Source organism: Bubalus bubalis, chromosome 4, assembly GCF_019923935.1.
Source record: "Bubalus bubalis isolate 160015118507 breed Murrah chromosome 4, NDDB_SH_1, whole genome shotgun sequence".
Taxonomy (NCBI): domain Eukaryota; kingdom Metazoa; phylum Chordata; class Mammalia; order Artiodactyla; family Bovidae; genus Bubalus; species Bubalus bubalis.
Genome location: NC_059160.1, coordinates 163,498,119 through 163,511,526, shown reverse-complemented (window position 1 = coordinate 163,511,526; position 13,408 = coordinate 163,498,119). Strand labels below are relative to the sequence as shown.

The following is a 13,408-nucleotide window of genomic DNA, read 5'->3' as shown; positions in this document are numbered from 1 at the left end:
GAGTGAAAACAATGACGGAGAAACGGAATGAGTGAACGGAGGGACAGAGAGAGCGAGGAGGGGTAGCCGCTGAGGTGCAGTCAGTCCCCTGACTGCTAAAACACACGCCAAGTCGAGGACATGAGGTGCAGGGACGGGTGACGCTCATGATGCCCTAGGCGAGTCCGGCGGGGTCAGAGCTGCGGGAGGGCGGGCCCGGGGCGGGGTCAGAGCTGCGGGAGGGCGGGGCGGAGGCGGGAGTGGGGCGGGGGCGGGGCGGGGTCAGAGCTGCGGGAGGGCGGGCCCGGGGCGGGGTCAGAGCTGTGGGAGGGAGGGCCCGGGGGCGGGGCGGGGGCGAGGCGGGCCCGGGGCGGGGTCAGATCTGAGGGAAGGCGGGCCGGGGCGGGGTCAGAGCTGCTGGAGGGCGGGGCGGAGGCGGGAGTGGGGCGGGGGCGGGGCGGGGTCAGAGCTGTGGGAGGGAGGGCCCGGGGGCGGGGCGGGGGCGAGGCGGGCCCGGGGCGGGGTCAGATCTGAGGGAAGGCGGGCCGGGGCGGGGTCAGAGCTGCTGGAGGGCGGGGCGGAGGCGGGAGTGGGGCGGGGGCGGGGCGGGGTCAGAGCTGTGGGAGGGAGGGCCCGGGGGCGGGGCGGGGGCGAGGCGGGCCCGGGGCGGGGTCAGATCTGAGGGAAGGCGGGCCGGGGCGGGGGCGGGCCCGGGGGCGGGGCGGAGCGGGGGCGGGCCCGGGGCGGGGGTCCCAGGGGCGGGGCGGGGCGGGGCGGGCCCGGGGCGGGGGTCCCAGGGGCGGGGCGGGGCGGGGCGGGGGCGGCGAGGACCCGGAGCGCTGGGACTGAGGAAGCTGCGGAGCCGGGGGGAGAGGTGCTGAGGCGCGCGAGGCTCCCCGTGCTGACTGCGCCCGCGCCCCGCGGCCCCCGCTGCCCTTTGCCATGCCCTCCTACACCGTCACCGTGGCCACCGGCAGCCAGTGGTTCGCGGGCACCGACGACTACATCTACCTGAGCCTCGTGGGCTCCGCGGGCTGCAGCGAGAAGCACCTGCTGGACAAGCCCTTCTACAACGACTTCGAGCGCGGCGCGGTGAGGGCGCGCGACCGGGACGGGCTGGGGCGGCCGCGGGGCGGGGTGCGGGCGCGTCCAGGACCCATCGGGGTGGCTGGGACCCAAGCTTGGGGGCGAGGGGCTGAGCACTTAACTGAGCACTTGCCCAGTTAAGAGAATCCTTAACTGGGCAAGTGCTGTGACCATTACTTGCGCCCACTTCGTGGGACTCCATAGATGGCGCCTCAGCAGTGGGGAGAATGAGGAGGGCTAGGAATCCGGAGACCTGAGTTCCACCAGGGCCTGATCACTAGCTCGCTCCGCCCCCATCCCGGGCGTCAGTTTCCCCAGACATAAAGTGCAAATCTAGGAGTCCTGGCTTCAGGTTGGTCTAGGAGTCCCAGCCGCTGGCTCAGTGTGGAACTAGCTGATGTCTCCACACCTGGGCAGTTCACACTCCCAGGCCAGGTTCCCAGAGGGATGCAGGGCGAAGGAACGAGAGACCGAGGCCAGGAGAAGACTTTTGCAAACCTGGAGGTCTTCACTGGCTCCCAGTAGGGTGTACACCGGGGAACATTTCCCCCAGGCTGTGAGTGCTCAGAGGAGGAAGAGGAAGGAGGGCTTCCCCTTTCCCCACCTCACCAGAAACCCTGGTGCCCTGGGAGTACAGGAAGCAAAGGGACCCCGTGTTGACTGCGCCTCTAGTCTGCGGTGCCTCGCGCTGCAATAAGGTTTCATTCAGAAGTGGATTCCCAGTGCTGACCTGGGAGTGAATTCTAGCCTGTAGCGTTCTCTGTGAGCACAGAGGTGCTCACAACTGGTCCTTACCAGGTGTTTGGTGCCCAGTCCACTGGGTTTATTAAATGATCATTACTTAAGTGCTCATTAAATGTGGTGATAGTCCCAACACACTACAGGTACCCAGAAAATATCTGTTCCCTTGTGCCACTCCCAACTTCTGAACTGGACCATAAAGATTTAGCTTTTATGAAGCTGTCTTTTTACATCTTCATTATTTTGTTGAACCAAAAGGAATTACTCATAGTTGACTATTTTTGACAAATAAAACTGGCAATTTCATATGGTTCAACCAAACACTTCTTGGGTAATATTCATGAAGCCTGTTTTAGGTCTGCAGAGCCTAAAGTCAGCCAGTAATAGTCCACTCCTTTTCCAGACTCAGAATGGGCTTGATTCCTACCCAGGTGCCTCAGAACCTCGCTCTGGAAGTCCACCTGACATTTAGCCAAGTTCAGCATACTTATGCGGCTAGAGAGTACCCTTCTGGAAAAGTTTTTAGGCATTGAGTATAAGAACTACCTCCTGTTGTTTGGTTTCCCCAACCAGGGACCTGGCCGAGAGGATTGTGGTGCAGGAGGGCTAATGAATCATCCATTTGGGGTGATGATACCCTCAGCTATTTCTGAAGCACCATTATTTACTTCCATTATTTTGTGGCTTCCACCAATACGCGAGGAGGACAGGGTGCAGACTGCTTGATCTTTATAATCTGTCTTCAGGGGGTCCATTCTCCTTCATACACTACGCATCGGTGTGTTCATGCTGTTCAGCATGGGGCACCTGGGTGTGGCTTCTCAGAGGGGAGATAAGGATGTGACCAGAACACTGGGCGTTGGAAGAAAGATGAAAGCATACCTCTGTTCATTATTTCCCCACCCTGAGAATTCATTCAAATGACATTGTGATTAAACACCTCGGTGAGAGTCCCAGAAGCAAATTTCAGGAGAGATTTGCATATCACATTTGAATGTGATATCACATTGCATATCACATTGGGGTGAGAAGGGGCACTTCAGGAGGGGCACTGCAGGGGACTTGCTGTCTCCAAAGGCTCTTTGAAAAAAAATCAGCCTTTGAGAAAGTTCGCGTTGATGCAAAGTTACTCCACACTTGGTCTTGCACAGCCCTGAGCTACTTCCTGGTTCTCCAGACAATGTCTCTTTAAGGACAATCTGTCCCTTCGGGGTAAAGGTGAGGGAGAAATCTTAGAAGAAATACTTTCGGAGAAGATAATGCTATCCCATTTACCCTGAAAAGCATTACAGTCATTATAGTAATAACAGTAATGGTAACAACAATAAAGACTTTTTCCAGGCAACCAATTCAGACATTTCCAGGTCATTGTCAGGTCAACACCACACTCCCCTCACTCAAAATTCAGTCCCTGTAATGAACAGGACTGCTTTTTTTCCCCTGCAATAAATTGAGTCACAAATCACTGGTTATTCTCATCAGAGTTTTGCAGAGTGATTCAGGACTGGAGTGGGAATCAGAGTCTTTCACAGGTGAGATTCTCCTGTCAAGACAAGTTGATGTTTCTTTGACTCTGTCCATTTAAAGTAATTCAAGTCCAGGTGGGATGACTTTCACAGATCAGAAGACTTCTGGGAAATCTTAACCTGAGCCTTTTTCATTCCCTGGCAGCACTTTTAGGAAAGCAAAAGGCCATAGGGTGCTGTTTAGTATATCTCCTTGAATGTAGTCAGTGAGTGTGAACAAGTCTTACAGCTTCACTTATTAAATATTTTCAGTGAATATTCTTACAATATGTTCATGAAGAATATATTCTAGAATACTGCCTTCCCAGAAAGACTATATTACTGAAGAATAAGGGCTTCCCTGTTGGCTCAGATGGTAAAGAATCTGCCTGCAATTCAGGAGATTCGGGTTCAGTCCCTGGGGGAGGGGTGGGAGAGATCCCCTGGAGAAGGAAACGGCAACCCCTCCAGTATTCTTGCCTGGGAAATCTGAAGAAAACATATTTCCTTCTGATCCTCAGTCTATCCTTCACCTGCCCTCTCTGCGCCATCTATTCCCTGCGTTCTGCCTCTTCTTCCTCCTTCTCTTCCTTCCTCTGCTCCGTTCTCCTCACAGTTCCCCAATGCCTGGAATCTCTGTCGTCTTTTCTGCTCCAGTTTCTCCCTTCTGCTGTCTCCTAGATTCCCCCAGCTCCCCAGTTCTTTGCTTCTTTAATCTCCCTAACCACTGCCCCTTTTCTCCCTCTCTCTGCCCTGTTGCTGCTGCTTCTGCTAAGTCACTAGCCTCTCCCTATCCACCCCTTAATCACCTCCCTCTCTCTGCTCCACAGGCCCCTCCTCTCCCTTCCCACCCCCCATCAGCCCCTCGTTAGCCCCCTCCACAACAGGCCGTCCAGGCTGGACCACATCATGACTGTTCTCTGTCCTTCCTGTAGCAGGAATCTGGGGCAGAGACAAAGGAACCTTTCTTTAAATGCCAATATAAAGATCAAAACAAAAACTGACCAACTAACACTTTGCTGAAATATTTCAAAGCCTTAGGGTTGTGTGTCCAATGTTGAGTTGAGAGCAACTGGATGAAATCAGCAAGCTGGCCCTTCTGAGAAAGGAGGCTAGTGAATATCAGGTTTCCCTGCCTCCACGTCTCTCTCCAGTGCCTGACTGCTGCACCCACCACTTCTGCCCCAGGAACTCCATGCACCAGACTCCCTCTCCCACATGTGAATTCCTCACCTCCTTTCTCCACATTCAGAATGCCCTGTTCATTCCCCTTCTCCACTCAGCCCACCTCCAAAATCTTACCAACTCCTAAGAGCTACCTCAAATGCCATCTCATAAGAAGCTTCTCCATGTCCTCCACCCCACTCCACATTACCTTCATACTCCATAGAGGGCTTGAACCCGGGCTCAAAGCCAGGTCACCTGGCTTCCAGGCCAAGGTTTTTCCCGTGATGTGATCATCGGGAGAAGTGAGAGGAACCCAGACTGGGCCATCACACAGGTATGGGTTCTAATCATGGGGCCACCAGTTACTTACTAGCATGGTAGCTGCCTGACCTCAGCCTGAGCCTCAGTTTCCAGCTAAAAAATGAGATGAGCATCTGCTCGGCCAGGCACATGTGCTGTATTTAGTGTGTGCTGCACCACCCACTGCTGGCACTGTAGACTGTGCAGAACGGACACGTGATGTTAATGAGTCAACAAGCATAGTACCCATCCAGCACAGCGGCCCAGGGAGAGGAGGAAGGAAGGTCATTACACCTCCGGCTCTTTGCTCCTTCCTAAGACCTGACTTTCTGTTTGATGGACAGGACCCTGAGATCTCCCTGGAGGCCCCCTCTATCCTCTGTGACTCTCCAGCAGCAACTCCCCCAGAAACCAGTTTCCAGTCACCAGACTGTCCCTAGACAGCCCGAGTGAGGACTGAATTCCTCAGACCCTCGTTCACCTCCTGGGGCACTGCTCCAAAGCAGGGCCAGCCAGAGACCAGCCAGACGCGCAGGCCTGTCCTGCCCCCTCCCTGTCAGATAGCATATTGAGTCCCTGTAAGTCTGTCCACTGATTCCATCCCAGGTGAAGCTCAGGGCCTCCCACCAGGTACCTGTAGGGGCCACTGGGCCCGGGGGACCTGAAGGGTCCATTCTCCTGTGACATAGGCGAGACAGGGTGACCCTGCTCTCCCTTCCCTCAAAGAAGCTACTTCGTCTCTTCTTTATCAGTCGCCACCCACAGCTGGACGTCTGGCCCTCCCTCTGAGAATCGCCCTGGAGAGGCTTCCAGGGCTCCATCCCACATCCCTGAGAATGTCCACCTCAGATGCTCATGGCTCAGTGGCTGTTCTCTCCCCCTTCACCTCAGCCTTCCTGCATCAGCCCCCAGACACCTGCAGCCCCCGACCCCCACCCCTACGGAGCCGCAGGAAAGCCACTTCCCCTGGAGCCGCCACCCGGGGCCCAGGATTCACCGCACTTCACCACATGTTGACTTCCCTCTGCGGGGTCTGCGCTGCCAGCAGCAAGATGCCTGCAGGCCTCACTCGGCCTCAGTTGGGTTCTCAGTGAGAAACAGTTTCTGGCAACAGAATAGCCAGCCCATGTGGTGGGTCCCTGTTCTGCCAGATGCCCCACCCTTCAGGCAAAAGAGCCCTCCCGTCCCACGTCCCACGGTGTGTCTCGTGAGAGAGCAGGGATCACAGAGAAGTACACAGAGAACGTGACCCCCAGCCCGTGGGGCCTTGGGCGGGGAGGGGCTTGTCTGTACTACAGATTGTCAATCCCTGGGGAGAAGGCGGCAGGCCCCAGGTTGGGAAAGGAGTCCCAGTGAGGGGCTGGGTGACCAGAGGAGCTGGGAGGAGGGAGAGGAAAGGTCCAGACCACAGGGAACTGGCAAGAGGCTTCCGCTTTCTGACCATAAGCGTCTAGCATCCGCAGCAGTAAAGATACGAAACAGCTCCCTGTGCTCGAAGCAAGAGGGTTTGCTGAAAATACCCAACTTCCCACTCTTCTTAAGAAGTCCTCCCAGGGGTGCCCTGGGGTTTGGAGGGCGAGCATGGAAGTGGGGATGCACAGGGTCTTGTGCACGATGAACACCCGTCCCCTCTACTTATCTCACTATTGCACTGAGAACTCTTTAAGTTCTGCTAAGGAAAAACCTCGGAGATGGGTGAAATCTGGCTTAGAAAGTGCGGCAGATGGCACTGAGTCTGAGTGTTCGAGCCCCAGTCTTCTCCTCCAGCTACACATATGGAGAGGAGGGCCTCCAGCAGCACTGCCGCCGTGCCGGCTCGTCTTCTGGGGTCGGGAGCCTGGCAGCAGCCCGGGGTGCAGTGCTGCGCGTGGCCTGGGACAGCAAGGCCAGCCTCAGCCCACCACTATGCCTCTGACATGGTGGGAACCACTCATCTGATTTTCTTGGCATCACTGTGGCTCAGGGAACTGCAGAGGTCCCGGGACAACTTGAATCTGTGTGACTTCACTTTCACCCGAGCCTCCTCATTTTCACCCAGTTATCTGCCCCGCTGATAATGAGAGACATATGGAAAGGCTTGGACTGGAAGTCCAGCTCTGCCAATTAGTAGTGGGAGTGGGACTGAGTCCCACTGTCTGCATCTGAGACACAGGTCATAACCTTCCGTCCTCCCAGAGTGCCTGTGGAACTGAGAGCAGCAGCAGTGAGCCCTTTGCCAGTCGCCCCTGTGCACAAGGACCAGTTTGCCTCACCCAGCCCTATAGGGAAGCAGGGCCAGCAGCCTGCTGCCCTTGTGAGTGGGGCCAGCTGCAGAGGCCCTCACAGCCTGGCCTGGAGGAGGCACTCCTGCCTGGAGACTCCACCTCCCCCATCCTGGGCCTTGTGAAGACAGCAGAAGGTCTCCCTCCAAGCAGCGCGGTCACTTACTCACTTCCATCTCCCGAGGGCAGAGCTGGGGGACTCGGCCATCTCTGTCACCCAGGGCACAGCACAGAGCCATGCCAAGGGCAGACATCAGCAGACATCTCTGCTAAATGAGCTGAGGATGATACAAAGGCTCAGGGGCTCCCAGACTCTGATTTGCCTTTTCTCCTCCTCAGGTTGATTCTTACGATGTGACAGTGGATGAAGAACTGGGCGACATCCAACTGATCAAAATCGAGAAGCGCAAGTACTGGTTCCATGACGACTGGTACCTGAAGTATATCACGGTGAAGACGCCCTGTGGGGATTACATCGAGTTCCCCTGCTACCGCTGGATATCGGGCGAGGGCGAGATCGTCCTGAGAGATGGGCAAGGTGAGCGGCTCAGTCCCCGCCCACCTCCTGGGCCTCCAGGAAATGAGAGGGTTTTTGGCCCTCTATCCCCGAAGAACTGTATCCACGGGAATAATAACAATGCCGCCCATGGCTGAGCACCTGCTCTGCGCCCTGATGCACCTGCAGGAAATGTGACTTCCTCTGGGTACTGATAAATCCCGGTCTCAGAGGGTGGAGTGACAGGCTCCAAGCTCCATCCAGCCATGTCCCGCCTCTGCCATACAGTCCTTCAGGGGAAGATTATGAGCCCCCCACTTTTGTCAGAGGGTAACCAGGATCTCTAGTAGCACATACCACTAGGACGTGTCCCTGGATGGATGGTTCTCCAGTTTAGTTCTTGGCTCTTCTCTCTGGGAGGTCACAGTGGGGCTTGGGCTCCTAGGGATCCCACTCAGGCCAGGGAAAGGAAGGGGGTGACCAGGAGTACCTGTGCGCCAGCTCAGAGGAATCACGGGCAAGGCTCATGCTTAGTGGTCACCAATCATTAAACCTGAAGTCTCACTTCTTTGCTGAAAGAGAGAAGAACCTAAAATGTGCCCTCTATGCAAGACCCTCAAATGTGCAGACCCCAATCTGACGCTTCCTCACGAGGCCATTCTTGGTAAGAGACACACAGCTAGTTTGATTGGAGGTGGAAGAGAGAGACGAGATGGTGGGGTCAGCTCAGGCCGCTTCCCCTCTGAACAATGCACCTCCCCACTTGCTCACCATCCTCCTAACATGATTCAAATCTGTGCCTGGTGCTCTTAAACCCTCAGACCACATCCCCTTGTTTCTGACCTGGAATTTAACTCAAGAAAGAAAATTTCAGGAGCATTTCTGAACTAGATGATTGGGGCAAGAAAGATTTTTACCTTCTGTCCTCATGGCAGGGAAAAGATCACAAAAGTCATTCTGTCTTTCGGTGGCCACCATGGAAAAGGTCACAGACAGGGCACTTCTCTTCTACCAAGATTTTGAAATTGCAAGCTCCGCTTCCTCCTGCCCCCTGCCACCCAAGGTCTCAGCTGTATAGTCCAGTCCTTCTTCCCACAGACCCCAAATCTCTTTCCAGCAAAAAAAAAAAAAAAATATATATATATATGGCACATTCAAACTGGGATATTTAGAAGGCATAGGCCAGTGTGGAAGGCCATTAGCACTGCTAGTCCTAATTGGGTGGGGGAGGGAAAAAATGCCAGAGTAATTCAGAAGGGGAGAGTCCTGCAGCCAGAGTTGCCTTGGGAGGAGCTATAGCCCTCAGCAGAGATGCAGACAGTCTGAGGAGACACTACAGAGAGGCTGGGGAAGAAATGTCTTCTCCTCACTGTCCCACGCCCTCCACTCTCTAGCCAGGGTTCCCAGTGGCTTGACCCAAAGTGAAGCCCACTGATGCACTGATCAGGGACCCTCAGGGATAGGACAAGATGAAGGGTGGATCTGGAGGGGCACATGGAAGCCACCCAGCATGTCTCACAGATCCATTGCCCTGTGGCAATCTTAGTGGCTTTAAATAGCCATTTTATCTTGCTCATGACCTTAGGGGTCAGGAATTTGGGAAGGGCTTAGCTGGGTGGTTCCTCTGTGAGCTGAGGGGGGAGGGCTAGAGAATCCACTTCTAAGATGGTTCTCTCACGTGGCTGGAGCTTCGGGGCTCCGCGGTCTCTTGCTCTCCACATGGCATCTCATTTTTGAGGCTTCCCCATAGAGCTTAGACTTCTCACAGTTTGGTGGTCTCAGGGGACTCATGCTTCCTAAGTGGTGGTGGGCTTCCGAGAGTCAGAAAGTGGACGCTGCCAGTTTCTTCACACCTGACTCTGGAAGCTGGCCCATGTAACATGCACCGTATTCTGTTGGCACAAGCAGGTTTCTGGGGGAAACCTGAACACTGGATGTTATTTCTGTCCTTCTCTAGGCTCATTTCACACATGTGCTTTCTTCACAGCGAAGTTGGCCTGTGATGACCAAATCCACATTCTCAAGCAGCACAGACGCAAAGAACTGGAGACACGGCAAAAGCAGTATCGGTGAGTATCAGTGAGACTGAACAGCCATGGAGCCATGGTTTCTTCTGTCTCAGAGGCATAGCTCTGCCCACCACTTATGGCCCATCAGTGTTGGTATGTGATGACTAAAGCACCAGATGCCTTCAATTCCCCTCAATACCCAAGCTCCACCTTACCACCACTCCAAGCAGAGATGGTCAAAGAGTTATGAAAGATGTGGAATCAACCATATTGACATTTGGAAGCAATGGGACAGCATTCTCTCACTTCCCATTGTAGGGATTACCCCCTCACTTTTTATGTCTTCTTATCATACTTATCATAAAGTATGACTTCCCTGGTGGCTTGGATGGTAAAGCGTCTGCCTACAATGCGGGAGACCCGGGTTCAATCCCTGGGTTGGAAAGATCTGGAGAAAGAAATGGCAACCCACTCCAGTATTCTTGCCTGGAGAATGCCATGGATGGAGGAGCCTGATAGGCTACAGTCTATGGGGTCGCAAAGAGTCGGACATGACTGAGTTACTTCATTTTTTTTTTTATCATACTTAAGTTATAAATGTGATACATGATCCACAAGAAAACTGACAAATCTTTAGCAAACAGACCAAGAAAAAAGAGAAGACTCAAATTATTAAAATTAGAAAGAAAAGAGGGAACATCAATACCAACCTCACAAAAATTAAAATGAATGAAAGGGAATAGAATGAATAACTGTATACCAACCTGTTAGATAACTTAGATGAGGCACTTCCCTGGTGGTCCAGTGGTTAAGACTCTGGATTTCCAATGCAGTGGGCATTGGGACATCCATTCAATGGCATTGAATTATGTATACATGCTAAACTATAGATGAGTCTCAAAGACATTATGCCAAACGCTATTTACAAAAGGCTGTATGTTATGTGAATCTCTTTTTGTGAAATTTCCAGAATAGGCAAGTCTATGGACAAACATTAGATCAGTCATCAGCTAGGGCTGAAAGTTGGGAATGGGTCATGGGGAATGACTATTAGTTGGATGCAAAGTTTCTTTTGGGGGTGAAAATACTCCAAAATTAGATTATGGTGATGGTTGCACAACTCTGAAAATATAAAAACCTTATAATTGGATATTTTTAAGGGATGAATTTTATTGGATGAATTTCATTAGATGAATTTTTAAGGGATGAGAAAATTATATCTCAGTATAGCTGTTTTTCATGTTCACTTTTATTTATTTATGCGGCTGTGCCAGGCCTTTGTAGTGCCACACGGGACCTTTGGTTGTGGCACGCGAACTCTTAGTCGGAGCCTGTGATATCTAGTTCCCCGACCAGGAATTGAACCCAGGCCCTCTGTATTGGGAGTGCGGGCTCTTACCCACTGGACCACCATGGAAGTCTCTTAGTACAACTGTTTTAAAAAATAATACACATGAGCAAGAGTTCACATCTGGAAAGTGATGCTCAATGGGCTGTATGCAGCCTATAATTTAATGGGAATTTGTGGAATTCTGAGTGAATGGAGCTTTTATTATCTTTCCATTTTTGTGTGCATTTTTAAGTATTTCCTCAGGATAGATGCCCAGGAGTGAAACTGCTAAATCAAATAGTATAAATTATTAGTATGTGTTGACAAATTTCTTTTCAAAAATCTTTCAGCTAGTTTTCAGGATCAGTGTGTGGGCATCCATTTCACTTAATACTTGCCAAAGCTGAATAGTATCTTTTATTTTTTAACTTTCCTAGTTTGTGAAAGCATCTCTTAGCTCCTTATTCTTCCCCCACTTCTCAGAGACCCACTCCTGCCCAGTGGTTGAGAAATCCCCATTGAGACCACTGATTCCCCAGTCTCAAAATTATGTTTAGCTCTATCGCCCTTTCCTTCAAAAATTTACATTTCCATGAAACAGAATGGAAAGTGAAAGAGTCATACACATGTAGATATATTTGATATATTATAAATACATTTTGATGTATTACAAAGGCGCTGATGGTGAGTGGTGTGGGGCTATTAAGCATCATGCAGAATGGAAAGAAAGAGGCAGAGAAAGAGGAAAAGGAGACTAAACTGAACTCTGCATCATGGTGTTCAGAAAACTTATTTTTGGATTGAGTAGGCTTAGATATTAAAGGCAAAACTGTTAACACTTTTAAACCATAAAAGATTCTTCTTCATGACCTCAGGGAAAAAAAGATTTTTCAAATAAGACTCAAAATGCCCTAACCATAAAGGAAGACTAATCTCACCTATTTGAAAGTGAGGAAGTCCTGTTCCCTACAAAATAGCACAAAGAGACTGAGAAGGCAGTTCACAGAATGATGAATGAGAATTATTATTCAGTGTGTACCAGGGATCTCAACAAATCTGCAAGAAGAGGATTGTCAGTTTAGTAAAAAAATAAAAAAGAGACTTGCAGTCACTGCACAAAATGTGAACAGCAACATCAAAAAGGTGCTCAGCCTCATTTGTAGTCGGAGAAATGAAAAGATCAGAATGAGCTATTGCTTCTACTATACTACACACACAGGCAGAGCTGAAACCACCTGACAAGGCCCAAGTGTCAAAGACGGCGTGCGGGGTGGGAAGGCTCAGGCACTGCTAACAGGGCTGAAAACTGAAACAACCTCTGCACAACACAGTTTTGTAACATCTGATGGAAGTCAAGCTACATTATGATCTGTGGCTCAGAAGCTCTACTCCTGGATCCAAATCCAGGTGTGCATCTGCACCTGGACCCATGCACAGAGACGGCCACAGTGGTGTTATTTATGAGAGCAAAGCAACAGAGACCACCCAATGCCCATCAAGAGTAGAAGAGATGAATAAACTATGACAGCTCTACGCTGCAAGGAGGAGCAATGAGCTGCTGGCACTCAGAGCAACAGGAACAAACCTCACACACACAGTGCTGAGCAGAAGCCAGCCACGTGTCTGGTCAATTCATGAGGTTTGAAATTATATTGTTTAGGGAAACTTGTATAGCAGTAAAACAATAAATAGTAGCAGGAAGTGATTATTACAAAGTTGAGGTGATTGGGGAGGTTGAGTGGGCATGTGGGGGGCTGAGACTACTGGCAGTGTTCTGATTCTTGATCTGGATGTTGCTTACACAGATGTTTTGTGCATTTTTCATATGTGAGTATGTGTGTGCATATATATATATACACACACATATGTTTATATATTCTTTTTCATAGTAAAAAATTTTTAATAAAACTTTTATGATTTTAGTACCACATATGGGAGAATAAAGGGCTTCCCAGGTGGCACAGTGGTAAAGAATACGCCTGCCAATGCAGGAGACACAGGAGATGTGGGTTCGACCCTGGTTCAGGAAGATCACCCAAAGGGCAACCCACTCCAGTATTCTTGCCTGGAAAATACCATAGACAGAGGAGACTGGTGGGCTACAGTCCATGGGATCACAAAGAGTTGGACACAGCTGAGCCCCTGAGCGTGCATGTGTGATGTTAAGGATCTATGAATTTGCGACTTGTTGCAGAGTATTTGTGAGTAAGCCTCTCAGCTCAGGCAACATGTGAGCTTTGAGACTTTTGTGCTTGATGCAGCGCACAAGGCATTGTCCAAGAGCGCTGCGCCGCCCATTCCCATCCTAGGGGGCTGCTGTCCTCATACCCCTTCCCTTCCCATTTCAACCACAGTGGAAAGCCCCTACAGCAAGTACTCCACGTGCTTGTGGAAGGAAGGAGTCCTATGCTATGGTGAGTTAAGCAGCAGCAGAGAATCTGCGAGTTTATGTGCAATTAAGAGAGTGGACAGCAGATTTTATCAGTTCCACACTAATTCAGACTAAGATGTTAATTCTTATAACAGGCATTTTG

At 51.3% G+C, this 13,408-nt stretch overlaps 1 protein-coding gene across 3 annotated transcripts in view; it reads left to right on the top strand.

The window, feature by feature from the left end:
- Nucleotides 1-787: 787 nt before the first annotated feature.
- Nucleotides 788-13,408, top strand: part of ALOX5 (arachidonate 5-lipoxygenase) — a 46,889-nt gene continuing 34,268 nt past the window's right edge. For all 3 annotated transcript variants that reach the window (XM_006065699.3, XM_025284955.2, XM_006065698.3), the window contains exons 1-3: nucleotides 788-1,071; nucleotides 7,379-7,577; nucleotides 9,523-9,604. In XM_006065699.3, the coding sequence (XP_006065761.1) occupies nucleotides 922-1,071; nucleotides 7,379-7,577; nucleotides 9,523-9,604 (431 nt within the window). In that variant the 5' untranslated portion in view covers nucleotides 788-921. The remainder of the gene's footprint in view (nucleotides 1,072-7,378; nucleotides 7,578-9,522; nucleotides 9,605-13,408) is intronic.